Source organism: Ovis aries, chromosome 2 (genome assembly GCF_016772045.2).
Source record: "Ovis aries strain OAR_USU_Benz2616 breed Rambouillet chromosome 2, ARS-UI_Ramb_v3.0, whole genome shotgun sequence".
Classification (NCBI taxonomy): domain Eukaryota; kingdom Metazoa; phylum Chordata; class Mammalia; order Artiodactyla; family Bovidae; genus Ovis; species Ovis aries.
In genome coordinates, this window is record NC_056055.1 from 113623725 (window position 1) to 113648294 (window position 24570).

At 38.8% G+C, this 24570-nt stretch overlaps 1 protein-coding gene and 1 pseudogene across 8 annotated transcripts in view; one reads left to right on the top strand and one right to left on the bottom strand.

The window, feature by feature from the left end:
• Window positions 1-24570, bottom strand: part of HERC2 (HECT and RLD domain containing E3 ubiquitin protein ligase 2) — a 243534-nt gene that overhangs the window by 53200 nt on the left and 165764 nt on the right. For all 8 annotated transcript variants that reach the window (XM_004004470.5, XM_012129843.4, XM_060409588.1 and 5 more), the window contains 12 exons: window positions 23468-23579; window positions 21752-21833; window positions 21502-21645; window positions 20012-20102; window positions 19547-19724; window positions 19278-19359; window positions 19028-19199; window positions 18151-18295; window positions 16992-17217; window positions 7494-7665; window positions 5922-6108; window positions 5221-5361 (listed from right to left, as the gene is read on the bottom strand). In XM_004004470.5, coding sequence (XP_004004519.1) covers window positions 5221-5361; window positions 5922-6108; window positions 7494-7665; window positions 16992-17217; window positions 18151-18295; window positions 19028-19199; window positions 19278-19359; window positions 19547-19724; window positions 20012-20102; window positions 21502-21645; window positions 21752-21833; window positions 23468-23579 — 1732 coding nt within the window. The remainder of the gene's footprint in view (window positions 1-5220; window positions 5362-5921; window positions 6109-7493; window positions 7666-16991; window positions 17218-18150; window positions 18296-19027; window positions 19200-19277; window positions 19360-19546; window positions 19725-20011; window positions 20103-21501; window positions 21646-21751; window positions 21834-23467; window positions 23580-24570) is intronic.
• LOC114112864 (NADH dehydrogenase [ubiquinone] 1 alpha subcomplex subunit 5-like) lies at window positions 11016-11314 on the top strand (annotated as a pseudogene).

Genomic DNA, 24570 nt, shown 5'->3' on the forward strand with positions numbered 1-24570 from the left:
ATTAACAAGATGCCACAAGTGTCTCTTCTCTTCTCTCTTGCTTTCTGGATCTCAGTGAAATCACTGTCAGTGGTTTTCAGAAACAGAAATAAGCCAGGGAAAGCACAAGCCCCACTTAGAAGTCTTTAGGGGAATGTGATCCGAACAATGTGCAGATTCCATCAATGCTCAAGTTGGCCCTGGAAACCACAGCTCTGAGGCAGGAGCATGGTTTCTCCCTTAGAAGAAACAGACCCTGCTCCCATCTTCAAGAGAAGACACAGGGAATCAGCAAGTGAAGTGCATCAGAAATGAAGACACTCCAGAATCTCATTCACTGAAGACCAGCAAAACATTCAGTGGAATATATTAATCATATATAACATCTTTGGTCTTATTTGAAACAATACCTAACATTTTTTTGGTGGCGTTGTTTTAAAAAAAAAAATAGAGAACAAATCCAAAGGAATTGGTGAAAAATAAAATCACTAGCTACATAATCTTGCTGTTGTTTACTCACTAAGTCATGTCTGACTCTTTTGTGACCACATGGACTATATAGCCTGACAGGCTCCTCTGTCCCTGAGATTTCCCAGGCAAGAATACTGGAGTGGGTTGCCATGTCGTCTTCCAGGGAATCTTCCCAACCCAGGGATCAAATCCCCATCTCTTGTGTCTTCCGCATTAGAGGGGATTCTTGACCACTATGCCCAAAACTAACATGAAAATTACTCTCCTGTTATTAATGAATCAAACAAAATTGAAATGATAGTAATTTCAGGCTATAATCTGGATAATGCCTATGCCTCATAAATAAATTGGTAAGAAAGAAATTATACCATCTTTCTTCTACCTAAAAGAAAAAATTTTGAATAATTCAGAGTAATTTCTGCATTAAAACCTCACCTTAGGAGATTGCCAAATATCACAAGTTGAGTCCAGACATCTAATTTACAAATATCAATTTTCTTATTCCTACAGGTTACGAATATTTTCCATAGCATATATTTTTGACACTAGTGACAGCATAATAAATCAGGAGTTCCAAATGTAATTTAAAATAATATGCTTGTTCACAAGGGGGATATGCTGGCAAGGGAGACCATGTGAGCAGGATGAGACGGCCTGGGAAGAGGAGCACCTGAGCAGGCTTGGGAGGTCGTCCACAATGGAGGGGAGGCCACAATGTGGCAGAGCCAAGCCAAGTGGAAAGTGTTCCTGCTTGAGGCCAGCTGGCATTGGGGACAGGAGTGGGTCAAGCAGGAGGAGAGGTCATCCCTGCACAGGCAGACTGGGTTTTGAGTGCCAGAAGCTATGCAGGGGAAGGAGGATATCCGTATGTGTGAGGAGAGACAGCCAAATGAGAAGACGGCTACCTGAGGGGAAGCTATTAAACTGTCAATAGCAGGAGCCAGATTCCTCACTTTCAGAGAATAGCATGATCAATAAAGAAAAGGAAGAAACTAGAATGAACCCTCTGCAGTTTTAGTACTGACTGTACTGCTGTGAACCAATGGTTTTCAATATATGTAGGTATATACCAAAATAAATATTAACATGCATAACTTCTTGAAAGCATATATACACACGTATTTTCTAGCTCTGCCCAGTAAGAAAGGAAATGAACTGCACTTCCCGCCATAGAAAACTAAAGGTATTTCAGATCTTGGCTTTGAAATACCATCTCCAAGAAAAAGAACCATGATTTTTTGGAGAATTAGGATTTCTGTGCTACAGCATAAAACATCTTGATGAACCTGGAATTCTGTGTTGTACAGTAAACAACAAAATAAAAGAATAATGAGAATATGTTCGAACAGAGAAAATTGTACCAAATATTTAAAGAATTGACACCAATCTTTCACAAACTCTTCCTACAAACAGAAGAGCAACACTGCCTAGCTCATCAGTATTATGCTTTAATGCAAATTAGGAAAAGATATAGGTACAGAAATCCTTAACAAAATAGCAAAGCAATTCAACAGGCAAGTTAGGCCCTGGAATACAAAAAGGGTAACAGAGTTTTGCCAAGAGAATGTACTGGTCATAGCAAACACCCTCTTCCAACAACACCAGAGCTGACTCTACACATGGACATCACCCAGATAATCAATATCGAAATCAGACGGACATCACCATTTGGCTACATTCCTTGCTGCCAAAGACAGAGAAGCTCTATACATTCATCAAAAACAAGACGGGGAGCTGACTGTGGCTCAGATCATGAACTCCTTATTGCAAAATTCAGACTTGAACTGAAGAAAGTAGAGAAAACCACTAGACCATTCAGGCAAGAACCAAATCAAATCCCTTATGATTAAACAGTGGAAGTGACAAATAGATTCAAGGGATTAGATCTGACAGACAGACTGCCTGATGAACAATGGAAGGAGGTTTGTAACATTGTACAGGAAGCCATGATCAAAACCATCCCCAAGAAAAAGAAGTGTAAAAAGGCAAAACGGTGTCTCCGGAAGCTTTATAAATAGCTAATATAAGAAGAGAAGTGAAAGGCAAAGGAGGGAAAAAAAAAAAGATATACCCATCTGAATGCAGAGTTCCAAAGAATAGCAAAGAGAGATAAGAAAGCCTTCCTCAGTGATAAATGCAAAGAAATGGAAGAAAACGTAGAATGGGAAGGACTAGAGATCTCTTCAAGAAAATCAGAGATCAAGGGAACATTTCAGGCAAAGATGGGCTCAATAAAGAAAAGTAACAGTATGGATCTAACAGAAGCAGAAGCTATTAAGATGAGGTGGCAAGAATATACAGAAGAACTATACAAAAAGATCTTAATGACCCAGATAACCACGATGGTGTGATCACTCACCTAGAGCCAGACATTCTGGAGTGAGAACCCAAGTGGGCCTTAGGAACCATCATTATGAACAGAGCTAGTGGAGGTGATAGACTTCCAGTTGAGCTAGTTAAAATCCTAAAAGATGATGCTGTTAAAGTGCTGCACTCAATATGCCAACAAATTTGGAAAGCTCAGCAGTGGCCAAGACTAGAAAAAGGTCAGTTTTCATGCCAATCACAAAGAAAGGTAATGCCAAATAATGTTCAAACTACTGCACAACTGCACTCATCTCACATGCTAGCAAAGTAATGCACAATATTCTCTAAGCTAGGCTTCAACAGTACATGAACCGAGAACTTCAAGATGTACAGGCTGGATTTAGAAAAGGCAGAGGAAGCAGAGATCAAATTGCCACATCTGCTAGATCTTAGAATTGAAGAAAATCATCTACTTCTGCTTCACTGACTATGCTAAAACCTTTGATGTGTGGATCACAAGAAACTGTGGAAAATTCTTAAGGAGATGGGAATACCAGACCACCTTACCTGCCTCCTGAGAAATCGGTATGCAGGCATGAAGCCACAGTTAGAACCGGACATGTAACAATGGACTGGTTTCAAATTGGGAAGGGAATACGTCAAGGCTGTATATTGTCACCCTGCTTATTTAACTTCTATGCAGAGTACATCATGAGAAACGCTGGGCTGGAAGAAGCACAAGCTGGAATCAAGATTGCTGAGAGAAATATCAATAACCTCAGATATGCAGATGACACCACCCTTATGGCAGAAAGTGAAGAGGAACTAAAAAGCCTCTTGATGAAAGTGAAAGAGGAGAGTGAAAAAGTTGGCTTAAAGCTCAACATTCAGAAAACGAAGATCATGGCATCGGTCCCATCACTTCACGGCAAATAGATGGGAAACAATGGAAACTGTGAGAGACTTTATTTTGGGGGGCTCCAAATCACCGCAGATAGTGACTGCAATCATGAAATTAAAAGACGCTTGCTTCTTGGGAAAAAGTTATGACCAACCTAGATAGCGTATTAAAAAACAGAGACATTACTTTGCCAACAAAGGTCCATCTAGTCAAAGCTATGGTTCTTCCAGTAGTCATGTATAAATGTGAGAGCTGCACCATAAAGAAAGCTGAGCACTGAAGAACTGATGCTTTTGAACTGTGGTGTTGGAGAAGACTCTTTGAGAATCCTTTGGACTGCAAAGAAATTCAATCCTAGAAGACACCAGTCCTGAATATTCACTGGAAGGACTGATAGTGAAGCTGAAGCGCCAATACTCTGACCACCTGATGTGAAGAACTAACTCATTGGAAAAGATCCTGATGCTGGAAAGATTGAAGGCAGGAGAAGGGAACGACAGAGGATGAGACAGTTGGATGGTATCACCAACTCAATGGACATGAGTTTGAGCAAGCTCCAGGTGTTGGTGATGGCCAGGGAAGCCTGGAGTCCTGCAGTTCATGGGGCTGCAAAGAGTCAGACAGGCCTGAGTGACTGAGCTAAACTGACTGTGCTATAAGGTAAAGTGCTCAAAGAAATATGGGGGCACAGCAGAAAGACAAACCAGATGGAAAGGCCTACCAAAGGCCAAGTCTGGGACAATTTGGGTGTCAAATGATGATAGTAACATATGTCATTATTTGAGTAAAATAGAATTCCATGAATATATACCAACAGAAAGATGAGATGAAAAGGGAAAGTTCTTCCTTACTGAAGAATAACAACAATGGTATTCCAAAAGGAATGATGAAATCTGAAAAATCACTACTTGACAATTGTCACAGTAGTAATGGACCCAGATGGAATTATCAAGAGATACTAAAAACTGGCAGATGAAAACATAATGAGGGGAAAGCTAGTAACATAGTCCCAAAGTAAATTATCTCCCCAGGAATACCTAAACACATGCTTTTTTTAAATTTATTAACTTCCAATAGAGAAATCTTGTAGACAAATTTAACAAAGTAATAAGAATTAATATCACCTGTGATGCAGCAAATCAACAATGCACACACCTCAATAGAATGCACTGAAAAGAACTCTGCATCATTCCTGTGGCATTTCTTATAAAAAGAGGAACTTAAGGATGCTTCCATATTGAAAACAAAAAGAGGTAACCCTCACCCCTTGGCAAGTTCTAGACCTGTAATGAGCAAAATCTGAGTCGGTCTCGGGCAGAAAATAGTCCCTGATCAGTGGCAATGTCCTGATAATTAGGAAGCACACTCTGAAGCTTTAAGGAAGGCTGGGATTATGCCATGCAGCTCTCCCACCAACAGTTTAGAAACACTCACAATTAGAGAATCTAGGTAGATAACACAAAGGAGTATACCATGTTCTATGTCTAGGAAATATTTCTGCAACTTGAGTGTACATTTAAGATTATTTCAAAATAAACCATTAAAGAAGAAAACCCCTTGACCTCTTTGGTTTTGGTCATGGTTTCTGCAATGATGCTGGCAGCTCCTGGGTCATCTGTTACTGGGATAAACGGCCGAGAAGAAGCTGAGCAAGCAGATGGGGTCACTGCAGAAGGGGTCACAGCATCCTCAGAAGAGATAATCTAGTTTGAAAATGAATAAGAAAAAGGAGAAACTTGGCAACATGGCACACTTCCCATCTAACTCCAAAAGGCTTACTTAACCCCTTAGGTCATCTGGAATATGCCAGATTTTACAGAGATAACAAGACATTTATATTACCAGCTACCACCTCCAGTGTAATCTGAGACAGCCCTGCAAAGTTAAGCATATTCATGTCCCAGGAAAACCTATTAATATTCACAAGCAAGCACATGAAAACAACTAAAATGAGCACACATCTTTCCAAGCTGGGTTTTTCCCCAAAATAAATTACAAAAACCTTTAGTTTTCAGAGTGTTCAAGTTTCAGAATTACAGGTGAACAACTGTGCATTGTACTTAGCAACTTTTTAAAAGAATATTCCCATCTACACACTAAAAGGCTCCTTTTAAACAGAATACTAATTCAAGCCAAAAATCATAGTAGTAGACACAAAAACATTCTGAATTAAGTTAAAGAATGACTTGTACTTTATAAGACACAAATGAGCTACCTTTCACTTCCTCATCAAACACTCCTTTACTGCTTTACCATTTTTTACCTCTCCTCTCTTTTCTTGCCATGGATTTGGACTCAGTCTGTCTTCAATATCAACAGCCAGTACACACTCCTCTCCATTCATGGGACTGGCCATGGCAGATACATCAGAAGGGGGTGCCGAGGAGAAGGAAGGACACTCCACTGGGGCAACCATGCCAGCCGGCATCAGGGCCCCGACCACGGTGTCTCTGTCAGGAGGGAAAGCCAGGCCTGTGGTGAGCTGCATCTACCTCTGCTGGATGGCAGAGTCAGGGGGCAGGGCAACTGCTTACTGAAGGGTTCCCTCATTATTACAGGATAACTATAAAAAGAGAGCTTTAGAAAAATACTGAATGTTACTACTATATATCTGCTGCCTAAAATATTTACTCCTGATCTTATTTACTGAATGACCATAGTGATAACAGGTGAAAAACTGCCAACATAAAAATCAGACCAGAATAAGCCTCTGGATTTCTCTGAGAAATCTTCTTGGTTGTTAAAGAGTCTAAGGATAATTTGGGTTGTTTTGTTGTTAGGTCACTAAGTCATATCCAACTCTTTGCGACCCCATGGGCAGCAGGCACACCAGGCTCCCCTGTCTCTCACTATCTCCTGGAGTTTCCCCAAGGTCACATCCATTGAATCAGTGATGCCATCCAACCATCTCATCCTCTGTTGCACTCTTCTCCTTCTGCCTTCAAGCTTTCCCAGCATCAGAGTCTTTTCCAGTGAGCTGGAATTCACATTAGATGGCCAAAGTATTAAAGCTTCAGCATTAGTCCTTCCAATGATTATTCAGAATGTATTTCCTTTAAGATTAACTGGTTTGATCTCCTTGCTCTCCAACGGGTTCTCAAGAGTCTTCTCCAGCACCACAGTTCAAAAGCATCAAATCTTCAGTGCTCTGCCTTCTTTATGCTTCAGCTCTCACATCTGTACATGACTACTGGAAAGACTTTGACTATAGCCTTGACTATATGGACCTTTGTTGGCAAAGTGATGTCTTTGTTTTTTAATACACTGTCTAGGTTTGCCATAGCTTTCCTGCCAAGAAGCAATCATCTTCTAACTTCATGGCTGCAGTCACAATTCACAGTGATTTCACGTTTATTGTAAGCCAGATACCAAAGGTGCCTCACATAAGGCAGCGAAGACTAAATGTCCTCTCAACAACTAAGTTAGCTTTTAGTTTAAATGAATGTCCCTAAGTATTTATTTCTATTCATCACATACATAACCACAATACAATGAGTGATGGGCCATTTATTTAGTCTGCATGAAAATAGCAGCGAAACGGAGGAAAAGACAACATTATCAAATATCTTCCTTATCAAGAGTGAAGGAGATAACTGTCTTAAATATTACTGTATATAAGCATCAACTAATTCTTCCCCCCAAAACAGGTATAAAGCTTATTGGCCAAAAAGAATAATGAAAATGTTCTTCAACTTGATTTTCTAATTCATATTTCAACCTCCATTAAAGAAAAGCATAAAAATACCATCATTCACTATCAAAGGGTGTATGACCTAAAACTCAGTATTTAGAAACAGTAACAAACATTCTCCATCAAGCTAGCAAACAAGCCTACCTGGCATACATGATTTGCAATGCTGTAAGTATATGAGACAAGGCCTGTTGTTTGGCCAGATTTCCATCTAATGATAGGAGAATCTTGGCAAGAGAAGGGCGATTTGGTTTAGAATTATTTGCACCATTGATTTTATTACTGGCAGGAGAAGAATCAGCATCAGAAGGCACACCTGGAAAAGTAAAATAAAACTGAGTTCAATTTTTTAGATCAGAGTTTGCTCTGTTTCTATAATTTGACCTTTCCATTTCATTTCAAAGCACACTGCAATCTGCATTTGGCTATTTCACAGATTAAATATTAGTTTCACTAATAATCTTTCATAGTTTAAAAACAAACCTCTATAGCGAGGGTTTGTTATAACTACAAAAATATGTAAATGCTTTTGTGAAATGTACTTACAACAATTTACGCTATACATATATAAGTCATGAAAATACTATGATAACGATCTGTATTTACTTATCGATGAAATGTAAAGTAAAACAAAAAATCCACAACAATGGTGAGAAGATAGTATGTTCACCATATACAGTGTTAGCAAGTTCCAGCTCACTGCCCTAAGAGTTCCCAGGTCTGAACACAGGGAGAGAACCAGATGGAGCCGAGTGGTCTCTGTGAGAAGAGGAGGTTGAGCTCAGCGCCAGGGAATCCAGTGTGGCCAAAGTTCACAGGACAGGATAAGAGAGGGAAAAGTTGCACAGACAGTGCCCTGGAGATGCAGGCATTCTCACTCATAAGACGCCCACATAAATGGGCATGACTCAGAGACAAAGAAAGAACTTGCATGAAAGGATTAGGAGAACACAGAGGTCCCGGCTACTGCCTGTTGCCATCAGCTAGAGGAAGACCTCATAATTCACAAGGCACTGAGTAAAATACTCAATGGTAGGGAATTATTAGTCCCAGAGTAATATCAGCTCTGAATCTACTTAACAAATCCAAAACAAAGACCCAAGGGGATCAAACTGTTTTGAGAGTAATTTAACTGTATGTAAGCTCAAGAAGATTCATTACACGCGTAAGAATCTCCAGCAACATTCACAATGTATGGCATCCAGCTAAAAGTTATCATGTTGGAAGAAAGGCAGGAAAATACCACTCAACTCAGAAATAGGAAGAAAAATCAACTGATCTAAACAACCCAGAATTGACACAGATATTACCATCAGCAGACAACTTAAGTTGAAATACTTATTATATATGTATTCCATATGTTCAAAAGAGAATCAGAGACATGAAAGATAAAAAAAATACTCAAATCAAATTTCTAGAGAAGCAGCTAGGATGCCTGAGGTTTAAATAGTCTGGTAACATTAACAGCAGATGAAAATGAAGCAAAGATGAGCGCATGTGAAGATACAGCAACAGAAACTATTCATGTGAAACACAGAAAAAACAGTTTAAAAATGAACAATGTCATTTATCTGTGGAACAACTTGAAGAGTCCTAGTACACATGGAACTAGACTTCCCAAAGGTACAGGGAAAAAAATTTTTTTGAAGAACAGTGACTGATAATTTTACAAAATGGATGAAAACTTAAAACCCAAAGATCTAAGAAGCACAATGAACCACAAGTGCTTGAATCATGAAAATAAAAACCAGGAAAATAAAAAGAAAATCCTAAAAGCAGCCTTAGATAAAAGACATGCTATGTACAGAAGAACAAAGGTAAGAATGACAGCAAATTCTCAATGAAAACAATGTCAACCTAAAATTTTATAGTCAGCTAACATATGGTGCAAACATGAAGCAAAATAATGCCTAGTTTAGCCATAAGAAGCTGAAAGGAAGAATCGCAGATCTGAGCTAACAAGACATAAAAAAAGAATTCCTTCAAGCAGAAGAAAAGTGGTTCCAGATGGAAAAAGGATCTCCACAAAGAAATGAAGAACACTGGAAAGAGTAACTTTGCGAGTAAATACAGAGATATTCTTTTCCTATTACTTATCTCATTTAAATAGATAACCTGATGTTTAGAAAGACTAGTTTAAACAACTGTAACGTTTACAACGTAAAGAGAAACGCATAACAAAAGCAGCACTGAGACCAGGAGGGCAGAAGCAGAGTGTGAGGCACACACTGCACATGAAACAGTGTGACCCCACCTGCAGGTGGCGATGGTGCAGTCGCTGAGCTGAGTCCAGCTCTTGCGACCCCATGGACTGTAGCCCACCAGGCTCCTCTGTCCATGGAATTCTCCAGGCAAGAATACTGGAGTGGGTTGCCATTCCCTTCTCCAGGGGATCTTTCCCACCCAGGAATCGAACCTGAATCTCCTGCATTGCAGGCAGATTCTTTACCAACTGAGCTACAAAGGAATCAGCTAAAGGCAGACTATGATACATTAAAGGTGCATAATTCCTGAAACAGCCACTAAAATAACACAAAAAGTTAGAGTTCAAAGAAAACAAAGAAGAAAATACAACATCAAAAAGAACAATTCAAAGAAAGGCAGAAAAAACAATAAACAGCTAGGACTAATATAATACAAAACAAATAGCAGGATACTGATTGAAAACAAATACATTCATAATCGCATTAAATGTGAGTGAAGTAAAGACCCCAATTGGAGAGTCCCAGAGAAAAAATTAAAAAGCAAAATCCAACTATATGTTGCCTACCAGCAAGTTTTTTTCAGTAGGTTAACAGTAAAAAGAATGGAAAAAACATATCATAGTTTCTCATGTACCTATATTCTTATCAGTCAAACTTAATTTCAAAGCAAATGGATGAGAGGATAATCTGTCACAATGATGTCAGTGTCGATTACTCAAGGAGAATAAACATCTACACTAGAAAATTAGGAAGACCCTAAGCCAATGACCTAAGCTTCTTAGAAGAAAAGAATGAAGATTAAACATCAGTGAAACAGAAAACAGAAAAACAATGAAGGAAAATCAAGGAAACCGCTGGCTTACTCTTTAAAAAAACTTAATAAAACTGATAAAGCTATAGACAAACTGGAAAGAGAAGATACAATTACCAATATAAGGAATGAGTAGTAGCACCACTATAGAGTCTACATATATTAAAAGAAAAATAAGCGAACACTGAGACCAACTTTATGCCAGTAAGTTAAACTTCCATCAAAGACACAAATCTTACTAGAAAAGAAACAGCTAGCCCTAAATCTTAAAGGAATTAAATTTGTGGTTTAAAAATACTGTACAAAGAAAACTCTAGGCCCAGATTGCTTCACTGATGAATTCTATTGAAATAATACCAAATCTACACAAAGAAGAAAACTAACAAGAAGGAAACACCACTTCATTCTGTGAGGACAGACAGACAGAGACATTAATAGAAAACTATAGACCAGTATCTATCATGAACAGAGAGGTGAGTTCTTAACTGGCTTTTTCTTTTTTTTTTAAAGCAACCAGAACAAAAAAGGAACAAAAAGAATAATCCATATGTCAAAAATAAAGCTGAAAAATATATAAAACTGGGCTGTCATGGTGGGCTGGCCACAGAAGACCACTGGCCTTGTGGGACTGGCTTATGTTTAATAGTCCACATGAGAAGCTTAAGAGTACTGTATACAAAGACTCTTGGATGTACTTGGATGAATCCCTAAAAACGCACGATACAGAAGGTACATAGTACAGATTACAAATGAGAAGCTGGGTACAGTTAAAACAGAACCAGAGGTTATAAAATTAGAAGAGCAACTTCAGAGTGGTTAGAAGTGGTGATTTTTCAGGCTGAAAATGAATTAAGTCTGCAAGAAAAATGGTGGAGTGGAAAACATGGGAGTCCTCAGTGGAAGAGCCTCCTGCCAACCAATGGAAATGGATAATATAAACATTAAGTGACTAGTATCTTCATGAGAAACTATATAGTCAAAAACAGTTATATTAAAAATATTTTCATATTCATCTATGACCAAGAAAACTGATATATAACATATTTAGGACACTTGATAAAACGGATGATTATGGTACCAGGGGCTTGTGAATCAATTTTTGATTTACAGAGCAGCTATTCAAATTACTGAAGAAGCTAAAGTTGAAAGGTTCTATGAAGACCTACAAGACCTTTTAGAACTAACAGCCAAAAAAGATGTCCTTTTCATTATAGGGGACTGGAATGCAAAGGTAGGAAGTCAAGAAACACCTGAAATAATGGGCAAATTTGGCCTTGGACTACAGAATGAAGCAGGGCAAAGGCTAATAAAGTTTTGCCAAGAGAACGCACTGGTCATAGCTAACATTCTCTTCCAACAACACAAGAGAAGACTCTATACATGGACATCACCAGATGGCCAACACCAAAATCAGACTGATTATCTTCTTTGCAGCCAAAGATGGAGAGGCTCTATACAGTCAGCAAAAACAAGACCAGAAGTGGCCTGTGGCTCAGATCATGAACTATTGTCAAATTCAGACTTGAACTGAAGAAAGAAGGGAAAACCACTAAACCATTCAAGTATGACCTAAATCAAATCCCGTATGATTATACAGTAGAAGTGAGAAATAGATTTAAGGGACCAGATCTGATAGATAGAGTGCCTGATGAACTACGGATGGAGGTTCGTGACACTGTACAGGAGACAGGGATCAAGACCATCCCCAAGAAAAAGAAACGCAAAAAAGCAAAATGGCTATCTGAGGCTTTACAAATAGCTGTGAAAAGAAGAGAAGTGAAAAGCAAAGGAGAAAAGGAAAGAAATACCCATTTGAATGCAAACTTCCAAAGAATAGCAAGGAGAGATAAGGAAGTCTTCCTCAGCAATCAATACAAAGAAATAGAGGAAAACAATACAATGGCAAAGACTAGAGATCTCTTCAAGAAACCTAGAGATACCAAGGGAACATTTCATGCAAAGATGGTCTTGATAAAGGATAGATGGTATAGACCTAACAGGAGCAGAAGATATTAAGAAGAGGTCGCAAGAGTACACAGAAGAACTGTACAAAAAAGATCTTCACGAATCAGATAATCACAATAATGTGATTACTCACCTAGAGCCTGACATCCTGGAATGTGAGGTCAAGTGGGCCTTAGAAAGCATCACGACAAACAAAGCTAGTGAAAGTGATGGAATCTCAGTTGAGCTATTTTAAATCCTGAAAGATGATGCTGTGAAAGTGCTGCAATCAATATGCTAGCAAATTTGGAAAACTTGGAAAGGGTCAGTTTTCATTCCAATCCCAAAGAAAAGCAATGCCAAAGAATGCTCAAACTACCACACAATTGCATTCATCTCACACGCTTTAGTAAAAGTAACGCTCAAAATTCTCCAAGCCAGGCTTCTGCAACACGTGAACCGTGAACTTCTAGATGTTCAAGCTGGTTTTAGAAAAGGCAGAGGAACCAGAGATCAAACTGCCAACATCTGCTAGATCATGGAAAAAGCAAGAGAGTTCCAGAAAAACATCTATTTCTGCTTTATTGACTATGCCAAAACCTTTGACTGTGTGGATCACAATAAACTGTGGAAAATTCTGAAAGAGATGGGAATACCAGAACACCTGACCTGCTTCTTAAGAAACCTGTATGCAGGTCAGGAAGCAACAGTTACAACTGGACATGGACAACAGACTGGTTCCAAATAGGAAAAGGAGTACGTCAAGGCTGTATATATTGTCACCCTGCTTATTTACTCATAAGTACATCATGAGTAATGCTAGGCTGGATGAAGCCCAAGCTGGAATCAAGATTGCCAGGAGAAATATCAATAACCTCAGATATGCAGACGACACTACCCTTATGCCAGAAAGTGAAGAGGAACTAAAGAGCCTCTTGATGAAAGTGAAAGAGGAGAGTGAAAAAGTTGGCTAAAGCTCAACATTCAGAAAACGAAGATCATGGCATCTGGTCCCATCACTTCATGGCAAATAGATGGGGAACAGTGGAAACAGTGTCAGACTTTATTTGGGGGGGGGGCTCCAAAATCACTGTAGATGGTGACTGCAGCCATGAAATTAAAAGATGCTTACTCCTTGGAAGGAAAGTTATGACCAACCCAGATAGGATATTAAAAAGCAGAGACATTACTTTGCCAACAAGTTCCATCTAGTCAAGGCTATGGTTTTTCTAGTGGTCCTGTATGGATGTGAGAGTTGGACTCTAAAGAAAGCTGAGCACTGAAGAATTGATACTTTTGAACTGCAGTGTTGAAGAAGACTCTTAAGAGTCCCTTGGACTGCAAGGAGATCCAACCAGTCCATCCTCAGGGAGATCAGTCCTGGGTGTTTATTGGAAGGGGTGATGTTGAGACTGAAGCTCCAATACTTAGGCCATCTGATGTGAAGAGCTGACTCATTTGAAAAGACCCTGATGCTGGGAAAGACTGAGGGCAGGAGGAGAAGGGGACGACAGAGGAGGAGATGGTTGGATGGCATCACCGACTCAATGGACATGGGTTTGGGTAAGCTCTGGGAGTAGGAGGCCTCATGTGCTGCAGTTCATGGGGTCGCAGAGTCAGACACGACTGAGCAACTGAACAGAATTGATTCAAATTACTTCAAAAATGGTATTTTTTTTAAAACAGAGATTGTGACAAGATTTGGAAGTTAACTGGAGAAATTCCATAGAGTTTCAACACAGACCATATTTGACAGGTGAAGTATTTTTAGCAGTATATTCAACACATCATTTAATTTTTCATTGTGAAAAAAAAACCCACAGAAATGGTACTTGTTATTTAAACAAATTTATAGGTCACTGAAGTGAAGTAGTAAGAAAAAAAACCATCAAATTAGAATTTGTTATACACTGAGAAAACTAATTTGGTATGTGAAACATTATTTATAGGAGAAGTTCTGGCCATTTGACTTTAGTCTTCTTGATCAAACAAAGTACAGCAGGAGAGAAAGAGAGTTTCTGCAAAAGAAGAGACACTAAGAGTTCTTAAGTTTACCAACATACAGATTGGCTTGTATTCAAAACATCTGGTTGTATGGTTATAACATCAAGCTGGAATCACTAAGTAGCTGTCACTAATTTTCAATATGAATGCAGCTGGTATCAAACAGAAGATAAATGCTATTAAAACAATGAAGCAGTTTGGCAAGTTTAAGGTTATACAAAAATAAAATTACTTATGTCCTCAATTACACATATATTTATATATAGAACTGAATGAAAAAGAAAATAAAACATATGAAAATTTGAGAGATGTGGCTAAATCAGTGCTGAGACAGAAGTTTATAGTACTAAAAGTTTACACTAGACAAGACAGTCTCAAATCAATAATCTAAGCTCTCATCTCCAGAAAGTAGAAAAGAATAGAAAATAAACATAAAGCATGCATAAAGGTGAGAACAGAAACCAATGTAACTGAAAACAGATGAGAGAAAATCAAAGAAATGAAAAGCAGCAAAATCAAGTGGGGTGTATTCAAGGTATGGAAGACTAACTCAAAAACCTGAATGCGAATACTAACATAGCAGATTTTACTTGTAACAGCCCCAAACTGGAAGTAATCCAAATGTCCTAAAAAACAAATGTATTTCTACACACTAATAAGGAGCAACTTGAATATTTCTAGAAAAGACCAAGGAACAAAAGAAATTCTTTAAAATACCATTTTTAACAGAATGAACAATATGAAGTATTTAGGGATAAATATGACAAAAGATATGCAAGACCTGTATACTGCAACTATAAAATATTGCTGAGAAATATTAAAGACATAAACAAATGGAGGGAAATAGTATACTTGTGAGTGGGAACATTCAATACTGTGAAGCAAACCCCAAATTGATCTATAGTCAATGTAATCAAAATTCCAAGTAGGTTATTTTATAAAAACTCACAAGCTGATTCTAAAAGTTACATGGAAATGCAAAGGGTCTAGAATACCCAAAACATATTTGAAAAGAACAAAGCTAAAGAATTACCAAAGCCTGAATTCAGTCTTTTATAAAGCTACAGTAATCAAGACAATGTGGTATTTGCATCAAAATACAAAAACAAATCAACAAAACACATCTGAGAATCCAGAAATAGACCCACACATACAGCTGATTTTTTGGCACAAGTACAAATTCTTCCAATACAGAAAGGATACTGTGTTTTTGACCAATGCAACTGAAACAACTGGATATCCAAATGCCAAAAATAAATTTCAATTCATACCTCACACCATGTATGAACTTTAACTGAATATCAAGCATACACCCAAAACTACAGAACTTTTACAAAAAAACATGGGAAAAGAATCTTATGATCTTGAGTTAAAGGTTATTTAAATACAACACTGAACTATGATTCATAAAAGATAAAAATGGATAAACCAGACTTCATCAAAATTAAAATCTTTTGCTCTTTAAGATTTACCTAAGAGAGAATGAATAGACAAGTCACACTGTGCAAACTAAATATCTGATGAAACACTTGTATACAGAATACATTAGGACTGTTCAAAACTCAACAATAAGGAAACAAACAACTTAGGTTTACATCCAGGCAAAAGATATGAATAGACACTTAAAACACAGTAAGACACTCAACATCATTAGTCATTAGCAAAATGCAAAGTAAAATTACAGTGATGTAGCACTATACATCTATAACAATGGATAAAATTAAAAACTGACTACATCAAATACAAACAAAAATATGGAGATGCTGGAGCTACAGAATAACCACTTTGCAAAGGAATTTGCAGTTCTTAAGAAGATAAACTTGTATCTACCATACCAACCAATCATTCCTCTCCTAAATACTTAGCCTAGATAAACATAAGTGTATGTGTCCATATAAAGACTATACACAAATGTTCAGAGCAAGTTTATCCGTATAGTCAAAGTTAAGAAGCAACAAAAAAGTCCATCAACAGGCAAACTGATGTATCAACTGCAGCATACCCATAAATAAAACGCTAGCCAACAATTAAAAAAGAATGAAATACTGATATATGCAATGTGGATGAATTTCAAAATAATTATGGTGAGTGAAAAAATTTAGGTTAAGAAAAAAGTACATACTATATGATTCCATTAATATAAAACTCTGAAATGGCAAACTGATCTACAGTGACAGAAATGAAGTCAGCGGTTGTGGAAAGCCGGGATGGGTCTACTCAAGGGTAGTATACACATTTGTTCATGATGTCGACTGTGATGATGCTCTCACAGGTGCACATATAGCAAAGCTGATAAAAATTAGTCTACACGTGTTGGATTGTTTTAATATGTAGATTATATTACATTCATACATGTATTCACTTCTGAATACATATATGCATTCAGCTCTGAATAGAGCTGTTGAAAACCCCAAATGCCTAAACTTTAAAGTCCCTCTGTCTGCACACATGCACAGCATTGCCAGAGCTGTCCTGATCACAAGAACCAGCACTGTACTTCCTCCAGTTTTCATTCCAGCATAAATCATAGCACAGAGCACCATGACGAGTCTGGGGCTATGGTTCAGAACGTAGGTAACTCGGTGCTACAAACTTTAATCTGGTAGCAGTATTAAACATTCCACCTATGACATTCTATCTATGCAGAAGGATCTCGTATAAAACATGGATCTTGGTTACCTAAATAGGAAGCACCTAAAGGGTCTCTTGCAGTCTGGAAGAGGACAGGCTCGTGAACAGAGGGTGTTGCCACATCAACGGTTGTCCATGCCACGCTGTGAGAAGACCCGCAAGCTACTCGTGTGATCTTCTGGCCTTCTAAGCCTTGCACAAGCGTGGGCTTCCTATTGACTGTGGTTGTGCCATTGCCCTGTTGGCCATGGTCATTGTCACCCCAAGCGTATACCTGTTAAGGGGATAAAAATAATTTTTCAACATTTCAGAACACATTCTTTAAGTTCACTTCAAAATTCTTGCCGGGTGCTTCCCAGATAGCTCAGCTGGTAAAGAATCTGCCTGCAATGCAGGAGACCCTAGGTCAGGAAGGGACCCGCTGGAGAAGGGATAGGCTACCCACTAAGTATTCTTGGGCTTCCCTTGTGACTCAGCTGGTAAAGAATCTGCCTGCAATGCAGGAGACCTGGGTTCAATCCCTGGGTTGGGAAGATCCCCTGGAGAAGGAAAAGGCTACCCACTCCAGTATTCTGGCCTGGAGAATTCCATGGACTGTATAGTCCATGCGGTCGCAAAGAGTCGGACATGACTGAGAAACTTTCACTTTCATTTACTTAATATCAATCCAATGAATTCATCTACATACTATTCTTAGAAGCAGGAAGTTCTCCTCTCCAACTAAATATTGTAACATTTTTTCCTTAATTTTGCAAAGAGAAAATGATCCAAAAAAAATATGTTCACTTTTCAAGGAATTTTCTGCTTTCCAGAATTAGGAAGTATAATTCCTTTTTATTTCATTCTGATTGAAGTACAATATGCTGATTTGCTGTCATAAATGAATTTCAAATTATATTATCTATAAGCCTATCACAGGATAGCCTCTTATGGTGGAGGAACAAACTCTTATCAAGGATAACGTCAGTTCTGAAATGAAATACATACATTTCCCTATCAGACATTACAGTGGGAAAGCTCACTACTTTATAACCTGCATTAGTCAGCAGTCTTTCCTGGATGCCCTCACTCATGCTGACAGTTAGGCAAATGTACACAGGAACACAGTAGACATAGCCCACCCTTCTGGTTTTCCAAGTACCAAGACTCACTTCATTTTGTCACAAGTTACACTATCAACATAAGATCTTGTCATGAGCTCCCTTACCTGTCCTGCATCAGTGACCGCCAAGCAGTGCAGGGCTCCAACAGCCACATGCACAATCTTCTTCCCTCTCAGCCCTTCCACTACCTGTGGTTTCCGCACGTGCACATCTGAGCCATGGCCCAGTCTGAAATAGTCCCCCTTCCCCCTGCAAGGAATCAACAGTGAGCATTTTAATACATGATTATGGTCTGGCAATACCCCACAGCAAAATACTCACTGCCACAGCCCTAGAGCCAGCTCAGTGACAACACACACAATGCCCAAGGTCTTAGAAATTATAAAATGGTATACCATTAATTCAAAATAATACATTAATTCTGCTAGCAAGATCCCTAATGTGTGTAACGGTATTTAAGTCACTGATGTAGATTTCATATAGAGACTGAAAACATGACACGCAACCTCAAATGGCTCTTAAAGATCTCTGCAGTGATTCTTCCCCAAGCTGCCGCTGAGTCATGATGCTGAGACCAAGGCCATCACACTGTCTACCCATGGTCCGCTGGATATTCCACCTTTTTCTGATTTAATAATCCTTCACTGGAAACACACATGAACTTTTTCAGGGATCTAAGAAGTCAGAAATCTGTTTTCCACATGTGTGATCACTAGGCTCCTTGCATGGCAAAAAAAGCAGAAAAAACCCTCTACACATACTTCATCTAAATAAGAAAGACAAGCTAGGCCAAAATCTCTCCAGTGTTCTTTTCTAAACAACCCAGTTATAATTGGATATTTCTTCTTATAATATTGTCACTAATCCCAACTCAAAATAAATAAAAGGACAAAGATGCCTGGATGAGCAAGAAAATAAAGGTGTCCCCCTCCGTGCAAGCCCCTGAACAGACACACTGGTGGGTGACAGGCATTTACGTACCATGTCCAAACTACACCCGACTTGGTGAGGGCCAGGGAGAACTGTGCTCCACATTCGATCTGGCACACCCCTTGTCCATTAAGTCTCTCGATGTTCTGGGGGATGTTACAGCCTTCACTTCCTCCCCGGCCCAATTTTCCAAAGTCACCGTCACCCCAGGAAAATACCAAGCCTAAGTTTAAAAATACAGACATCAGGCCAGCATCTCACAACATTCCTCCCCCAAAACGTGGAGTCAGACAGGACTTACCTTCATCAGTCAGAGCCAGGGTCTGTGCATCTCTACTTCCACATGCCACTTGGATTACTCTGTGACCAAGAAGGACTTTCACCTACTCAATTACAAATTTGAAAACAGAATCAAGCACAGGCACCAAGAAAGCAAGGGAAAGTTTTCCCCACAAAATGAAAGCCAATACTGCACATATCTTTATGAACTGTCCTAGACTCGGAGCTTATCTTCTCTGGAAATCAGCAGATGGGAAGCTTTCTGTAAGCAACAAAAATATGTATAATCACCATTTTGGGCTTCAGTTGTGTTGTGTTATCCCCATGTCCCAAGCGGCCGTACTCTCCGAGACCCCAGGTGTACAGTTCACCACTGGACGTGAGGGCCGCACTGTGTGAGCTCCCACAGGCAATATCCCGGATTCGCTTGGTTTTCAGGGCCTCTATCAGCCGTGGCTTGTCACAGTTCCTAAAGCAAGATTAAATAATATTCCCTATCATCAATCTAGCCTCTTTAAAGAAGGGGAAAAAAGGACATCTACACTGATCCACATTTAATCAAAACAGTATCTTTAGATTGACTTAATTATCAAACCTTAGAACATGTGAGGCAAATCACATTCAGAGATTTTTTTTTAATGTATTTTTAAGTTTCTTTTGCATAAATAACCCATCCTATTCAATTTTTTTACAAAAATTAAGCATTCATTATTAGTAACAGTTTTTCATTAGCAAAAATGAAGAAAATATTCTTACATTCTACTGAAGTGTCCAAGTTTGCCATCATCACCTTCACCCCAGGAAAACACTTTGCCATCGACAGTTAAAGCGGTAGCGTGCCGTCCACCTGCAACATTCACATAGATAGAGGCTGCCAAAGTTGGTTTAAAAAAAGTTCCCAGCATAACTACCTCTTTTGCTTGGCACACAGTATGTGTGATTATCTGTCAAATGAGTAAATGGGATCAACATTTAAGGATGACAATTATATAAAATAAATGAAAATTTCTACAAAGTTTAAGTCCTAGAAAGGAAGAAGCAGCAAAATAATACTATTTTTAGCATTATTAAATTTAATGGGGTTGCTATATTAAATATATAAAAGATCAAAATTCAGATGGAAAAAGTAAAACTAAGTTCATTTGCAATTAGACAAATTAGCAAGTGTTGATGGTATTCAGGCTTTTGTGAAATGCATCTCAACAATGAAATTACTAAAGCAAAAGTACCATCAATTGCAATAAAGGCATTATGCTCACTCTTCCCGAAACAATCAGCTCACACTCTTTCCTCACCATGGCGCATTCTCTCACTCCATCCATCCCAGCTCAGAACTGAAGAGTGTTTCCTCTCTGTTACCAGCTCCTAGGATCCAAGACCCCCTTACCAACAGAGCCCACATGATCCAAGGCAATGTGCTCAGCTAAAAACAATGTTTTCCACACTCCCTCACCCAGAGAGGATAGTGACAAAGATGCGACTGACGAGTGAGGCTTCCAGAAAAGCTCTTTGAAGGGGCAGAGTGGGCTTGAGGAAATGCTTATATGCTCACCTGTAGCTGCAATGGGGATGGACAGTAACCCAGTGCCCCTCACGGCTACTGTAGCTGCAACACTGTCCCTCCCCCTCACCTCCAGACTTTTCCAGAGGAGAATGGTAAAACATGACCTTGCTCAAGGCACTACTGTTCAGATTTTCTGTTATATGGGGTTAAATCTAACCCTATTCAGTATAAATACAAACTCAGTTTGTATCTAATTTGGTTTCATTCCTCAGAAGCCAAGCACAGTGCTTTAAAATAATGCTCTATATGTTTCCTGAATTGAAGCAGTGAGACTTTTTAAAAAATGATCCTTTCTCATGGCTAGATTTACAGACACTTGAAATCTGATGAAACTTACAGGCCATGTTCCCAAAAAATAACATGTATTTAAGCACAGAACATGATTACTGCAATCTTTTATGAACCTGAGACCACAGTTCAAAATTAAAAATCCCCTCCTTTGGAGGGGTACGCCCTACATGGCAGAATACCAATAATTCCTGATCTCCAAAAAGTCTTGTGTAACAAAAATAATTAACTCTAGACCATCTGAAGTTTTACATTACCCAATTTTTACTTCTAATAATGAGTAGAACTTGACAGAATGCAAGGACACTCTAGGGGAAACTGTTTAAAGCCCCAGTTAATTACAGAGCCTGAGCAGCAGGCTTGTCTGAGCACAAGTGTCAATTCTGGCCTCTACCTGAGTGAACAGCCACCTTCTTGACCACGTAACTGCTGAGAGCTGTGATCTGTCGCGGGATGGGCACCGTCCCACTGGAGATGCCCAGCCCCAGCCGGCCATTCGTGGCTTCTCCACAGGCATATACTTTTCCTTCCACTGTCACTGTAAGAAACAGGAGTGAGGAAGAGACTCACTTTTTGTGACACAACAACTATATGTTTAGGCTTCAACATCATTTAAAACTTTTATATTATTTGAATAATCATACCTGCAAACAAACTTTTAGAACCACCAGCCACCTGTACTACATTCAAAGCTGACAGTGTCTCAGAGAATGACGGAACTTTTATCTAAAACAAAATTTTTTTAAAAAGCAAAAGAAAAAAGAAAATTTTATTTACACTTTTAAAATTATAAGCAATCATATTAAATAGTACAAAGAATTTACCTGGTTACACTCTCCAAAGAATCTCTTGTCTATTACAGATGCATAAGCATTTTAAGAATGAAATGATATACTGGAATTTACTTTAACATAAGTAGGGGTGAGGCTATGTAGAAAATAAAGACACAAATGTGACCATCCACAACTGCTGAAGCTGGTACAGCGACAAAACGACCAAGTCTCTATTCTGTCTACCAGGTAGGTACATCTGAACATCTCCATAATAAAAGGTGAAAAAAAAAAAACATAAAGATATAAACCAACATTTGGTAACCTATATTTTATTTCAAGTCATGTCCTTCTCATTCTTGTTAATTCTGACTTCTCTAAGAAACTATTAATATATGCGTAAATTTCCCATTAGAGATGAATGTGATTTAAAATTACTCAAGCCTCTGTAGAAAAAGCCTTTTATGATGCCCATATGTCATAAAGCATCAGTCAACGGAAGAAGGACTCTCTTCATCCCAACTATGAAGCACCCATCTGCCTTTCGTGTGCAAATGCCCATGTGCACACAGGACCCTCTAGACAGCTCACTGTAATAGGAGAAGTGCCCAGAGCTCCTAGGCACCACACATCTCCAAACGCAGCACAGCGGCCTCAAAAACAAAGGGAACCCAAGGCTGCTGAATTATATAGGATCATTTTCATCATACTAGAACCACGGTCTCAAAATGAATGAGTTCTAACTTTCCGTTTCAGTGTCTCAACAATGCAAATAACAGGGATCTTACAACAAGGTCTCGTGAAATACTAAGTAGTGTCTGTGCTAAGTTGCTTCAGTCATGTTCAATTTTCTGTGACCTTATGGACTGAAGCTGCCAAGCTCCTCTGTCTGTGGGATTCTTCAGGCAAGAATACTGGACTGTGCTGCTATGGCTTCCTCTAGGGGATCTTCCCGACCCAAGGATTGAACCCGCATCTCTTGGGTCACCTGCGTTGGCAGGTAGGTTCCTTACCAATAGCACAACCTGAGAAACCCAAGTAACAGAGATGCTCAGTCAAAAAGAAACTGTTTTCAGACACTAAACCTTGGAGGAATCTATTCTGTGCTGCCTTAGTTCAGGGCCACAGGTGAATTCAACTCAAGTTCAAATGCATACGTTGCCGTCCCTACTCTTTAAAATATAATTATAGTCTACAATTTTCACCTCTACACTTGTCAAATGTTTTCGGAAGTTTGTCTTCTAGTTTATAAAACAGCAATAATGCAACTATACCTAACATGCACCAAGGACATGTTTTCCAAGGACAGAGGCATCTTAGAACCTAAAATGATAATGTCTATGAGTTCATATCAAGAATTACTTAAGAAAAGTCCATTTAAAAAACAATATATAAAAGGTATAATGTATGGCAGAAATCAAACCAATATTGTAAAGCAATCATAAACCCTTCAATTAAAAATAAATAAAATTTTAAAAAACACACAAAAGGGGAAATCATTATAAAAACCTTTAGAGGCCTGGCTAATTCTGGGCCTGTGTGGGTCCAAACAGTGTGGGGTGGCGAGCGCATGGGGTGTTAGGCACACACCTTGGAACCCTTCAGACCTCCCAGCTGGTCCTTGTCGTTCAGGCCCCACACAAAAACTTTGGTTCTTATTGTAGCTGCTGATTCCAGACCTGCTGCCTTCCTTCTAATAAGGCTAATCAAAGTAAAAAAATAAAACAGAAACAGAGGTTAATCACATAGTAATTTTTTAAATAAAGAGGAAACAACCTAAAGCACACAGTTTGCTGGTTACTATCAAACACACTTAAAATTTTGCTATAACTAAACAAAATCCGAAGTATACACAAAAGTTAGTGGTACAGAGGGTCAAAATGTCTACAAACCAACATACTACCTTTCCTTACTAGAACTGAACTTTAGCTATTTATCCTGGTGGAAATCTTTCTAGGAGTTGTTATTGTTGTTTAGTTGGTAAGTCCTATCTGACTCTCTGCAATCCCATAGATTGCAAAGGCTTCCCTGTCCTTTACTATCTCCCAGAGCTTACTCAAACTCATATCCATTGAGTCAGGGATGCCATCCAACCATCTCATCTTCTTATCATCCCAGAGCTTACTCAAACTCATATCCATTGAGTCAGGGATGCCATCCAACCATCTCATCTTCTATCATCCCCTTTTCATCCTACCCTCAATCTCTCCCAGCACCAGGGTCTTTTCATATGAGTCAGCTCTTCAGATCAGGTGGTCAAACTACTGCAGCTTCAGTTTCAGCATCAATCCTTCCAACAAATATTCAAGGTTGATTTCCCTTAGGATTGACTGGTTTAATCTCCTTGTACTCCAAGGGACTCACAAGAATCTTTTCCAGCACCACAGTTGGAAAGCATCAATTCTTATGCACTCAGCCTTCTTTATGGTCCAACTTGCACATCTGTACATGACTACTGGAAAAACTATAGCTTTGACTAGACGGACCTTTGTCAGCAAAGCAATGTATCTGCTCTTTAATATGTTGTCTATGTTTGTTGCTTCTATCTTTTATATTCATGACTTCACTCACCATCAGCAGTGATTCTGGAGCCCCAAGAAAGTAGAATCTGTCACTGTTTCCACTTTTCCCTACCTATTTGCTAGGAAGTGATGGAAATTAATGTCATGATCTTTTTTTTTTGAATGTTGAGT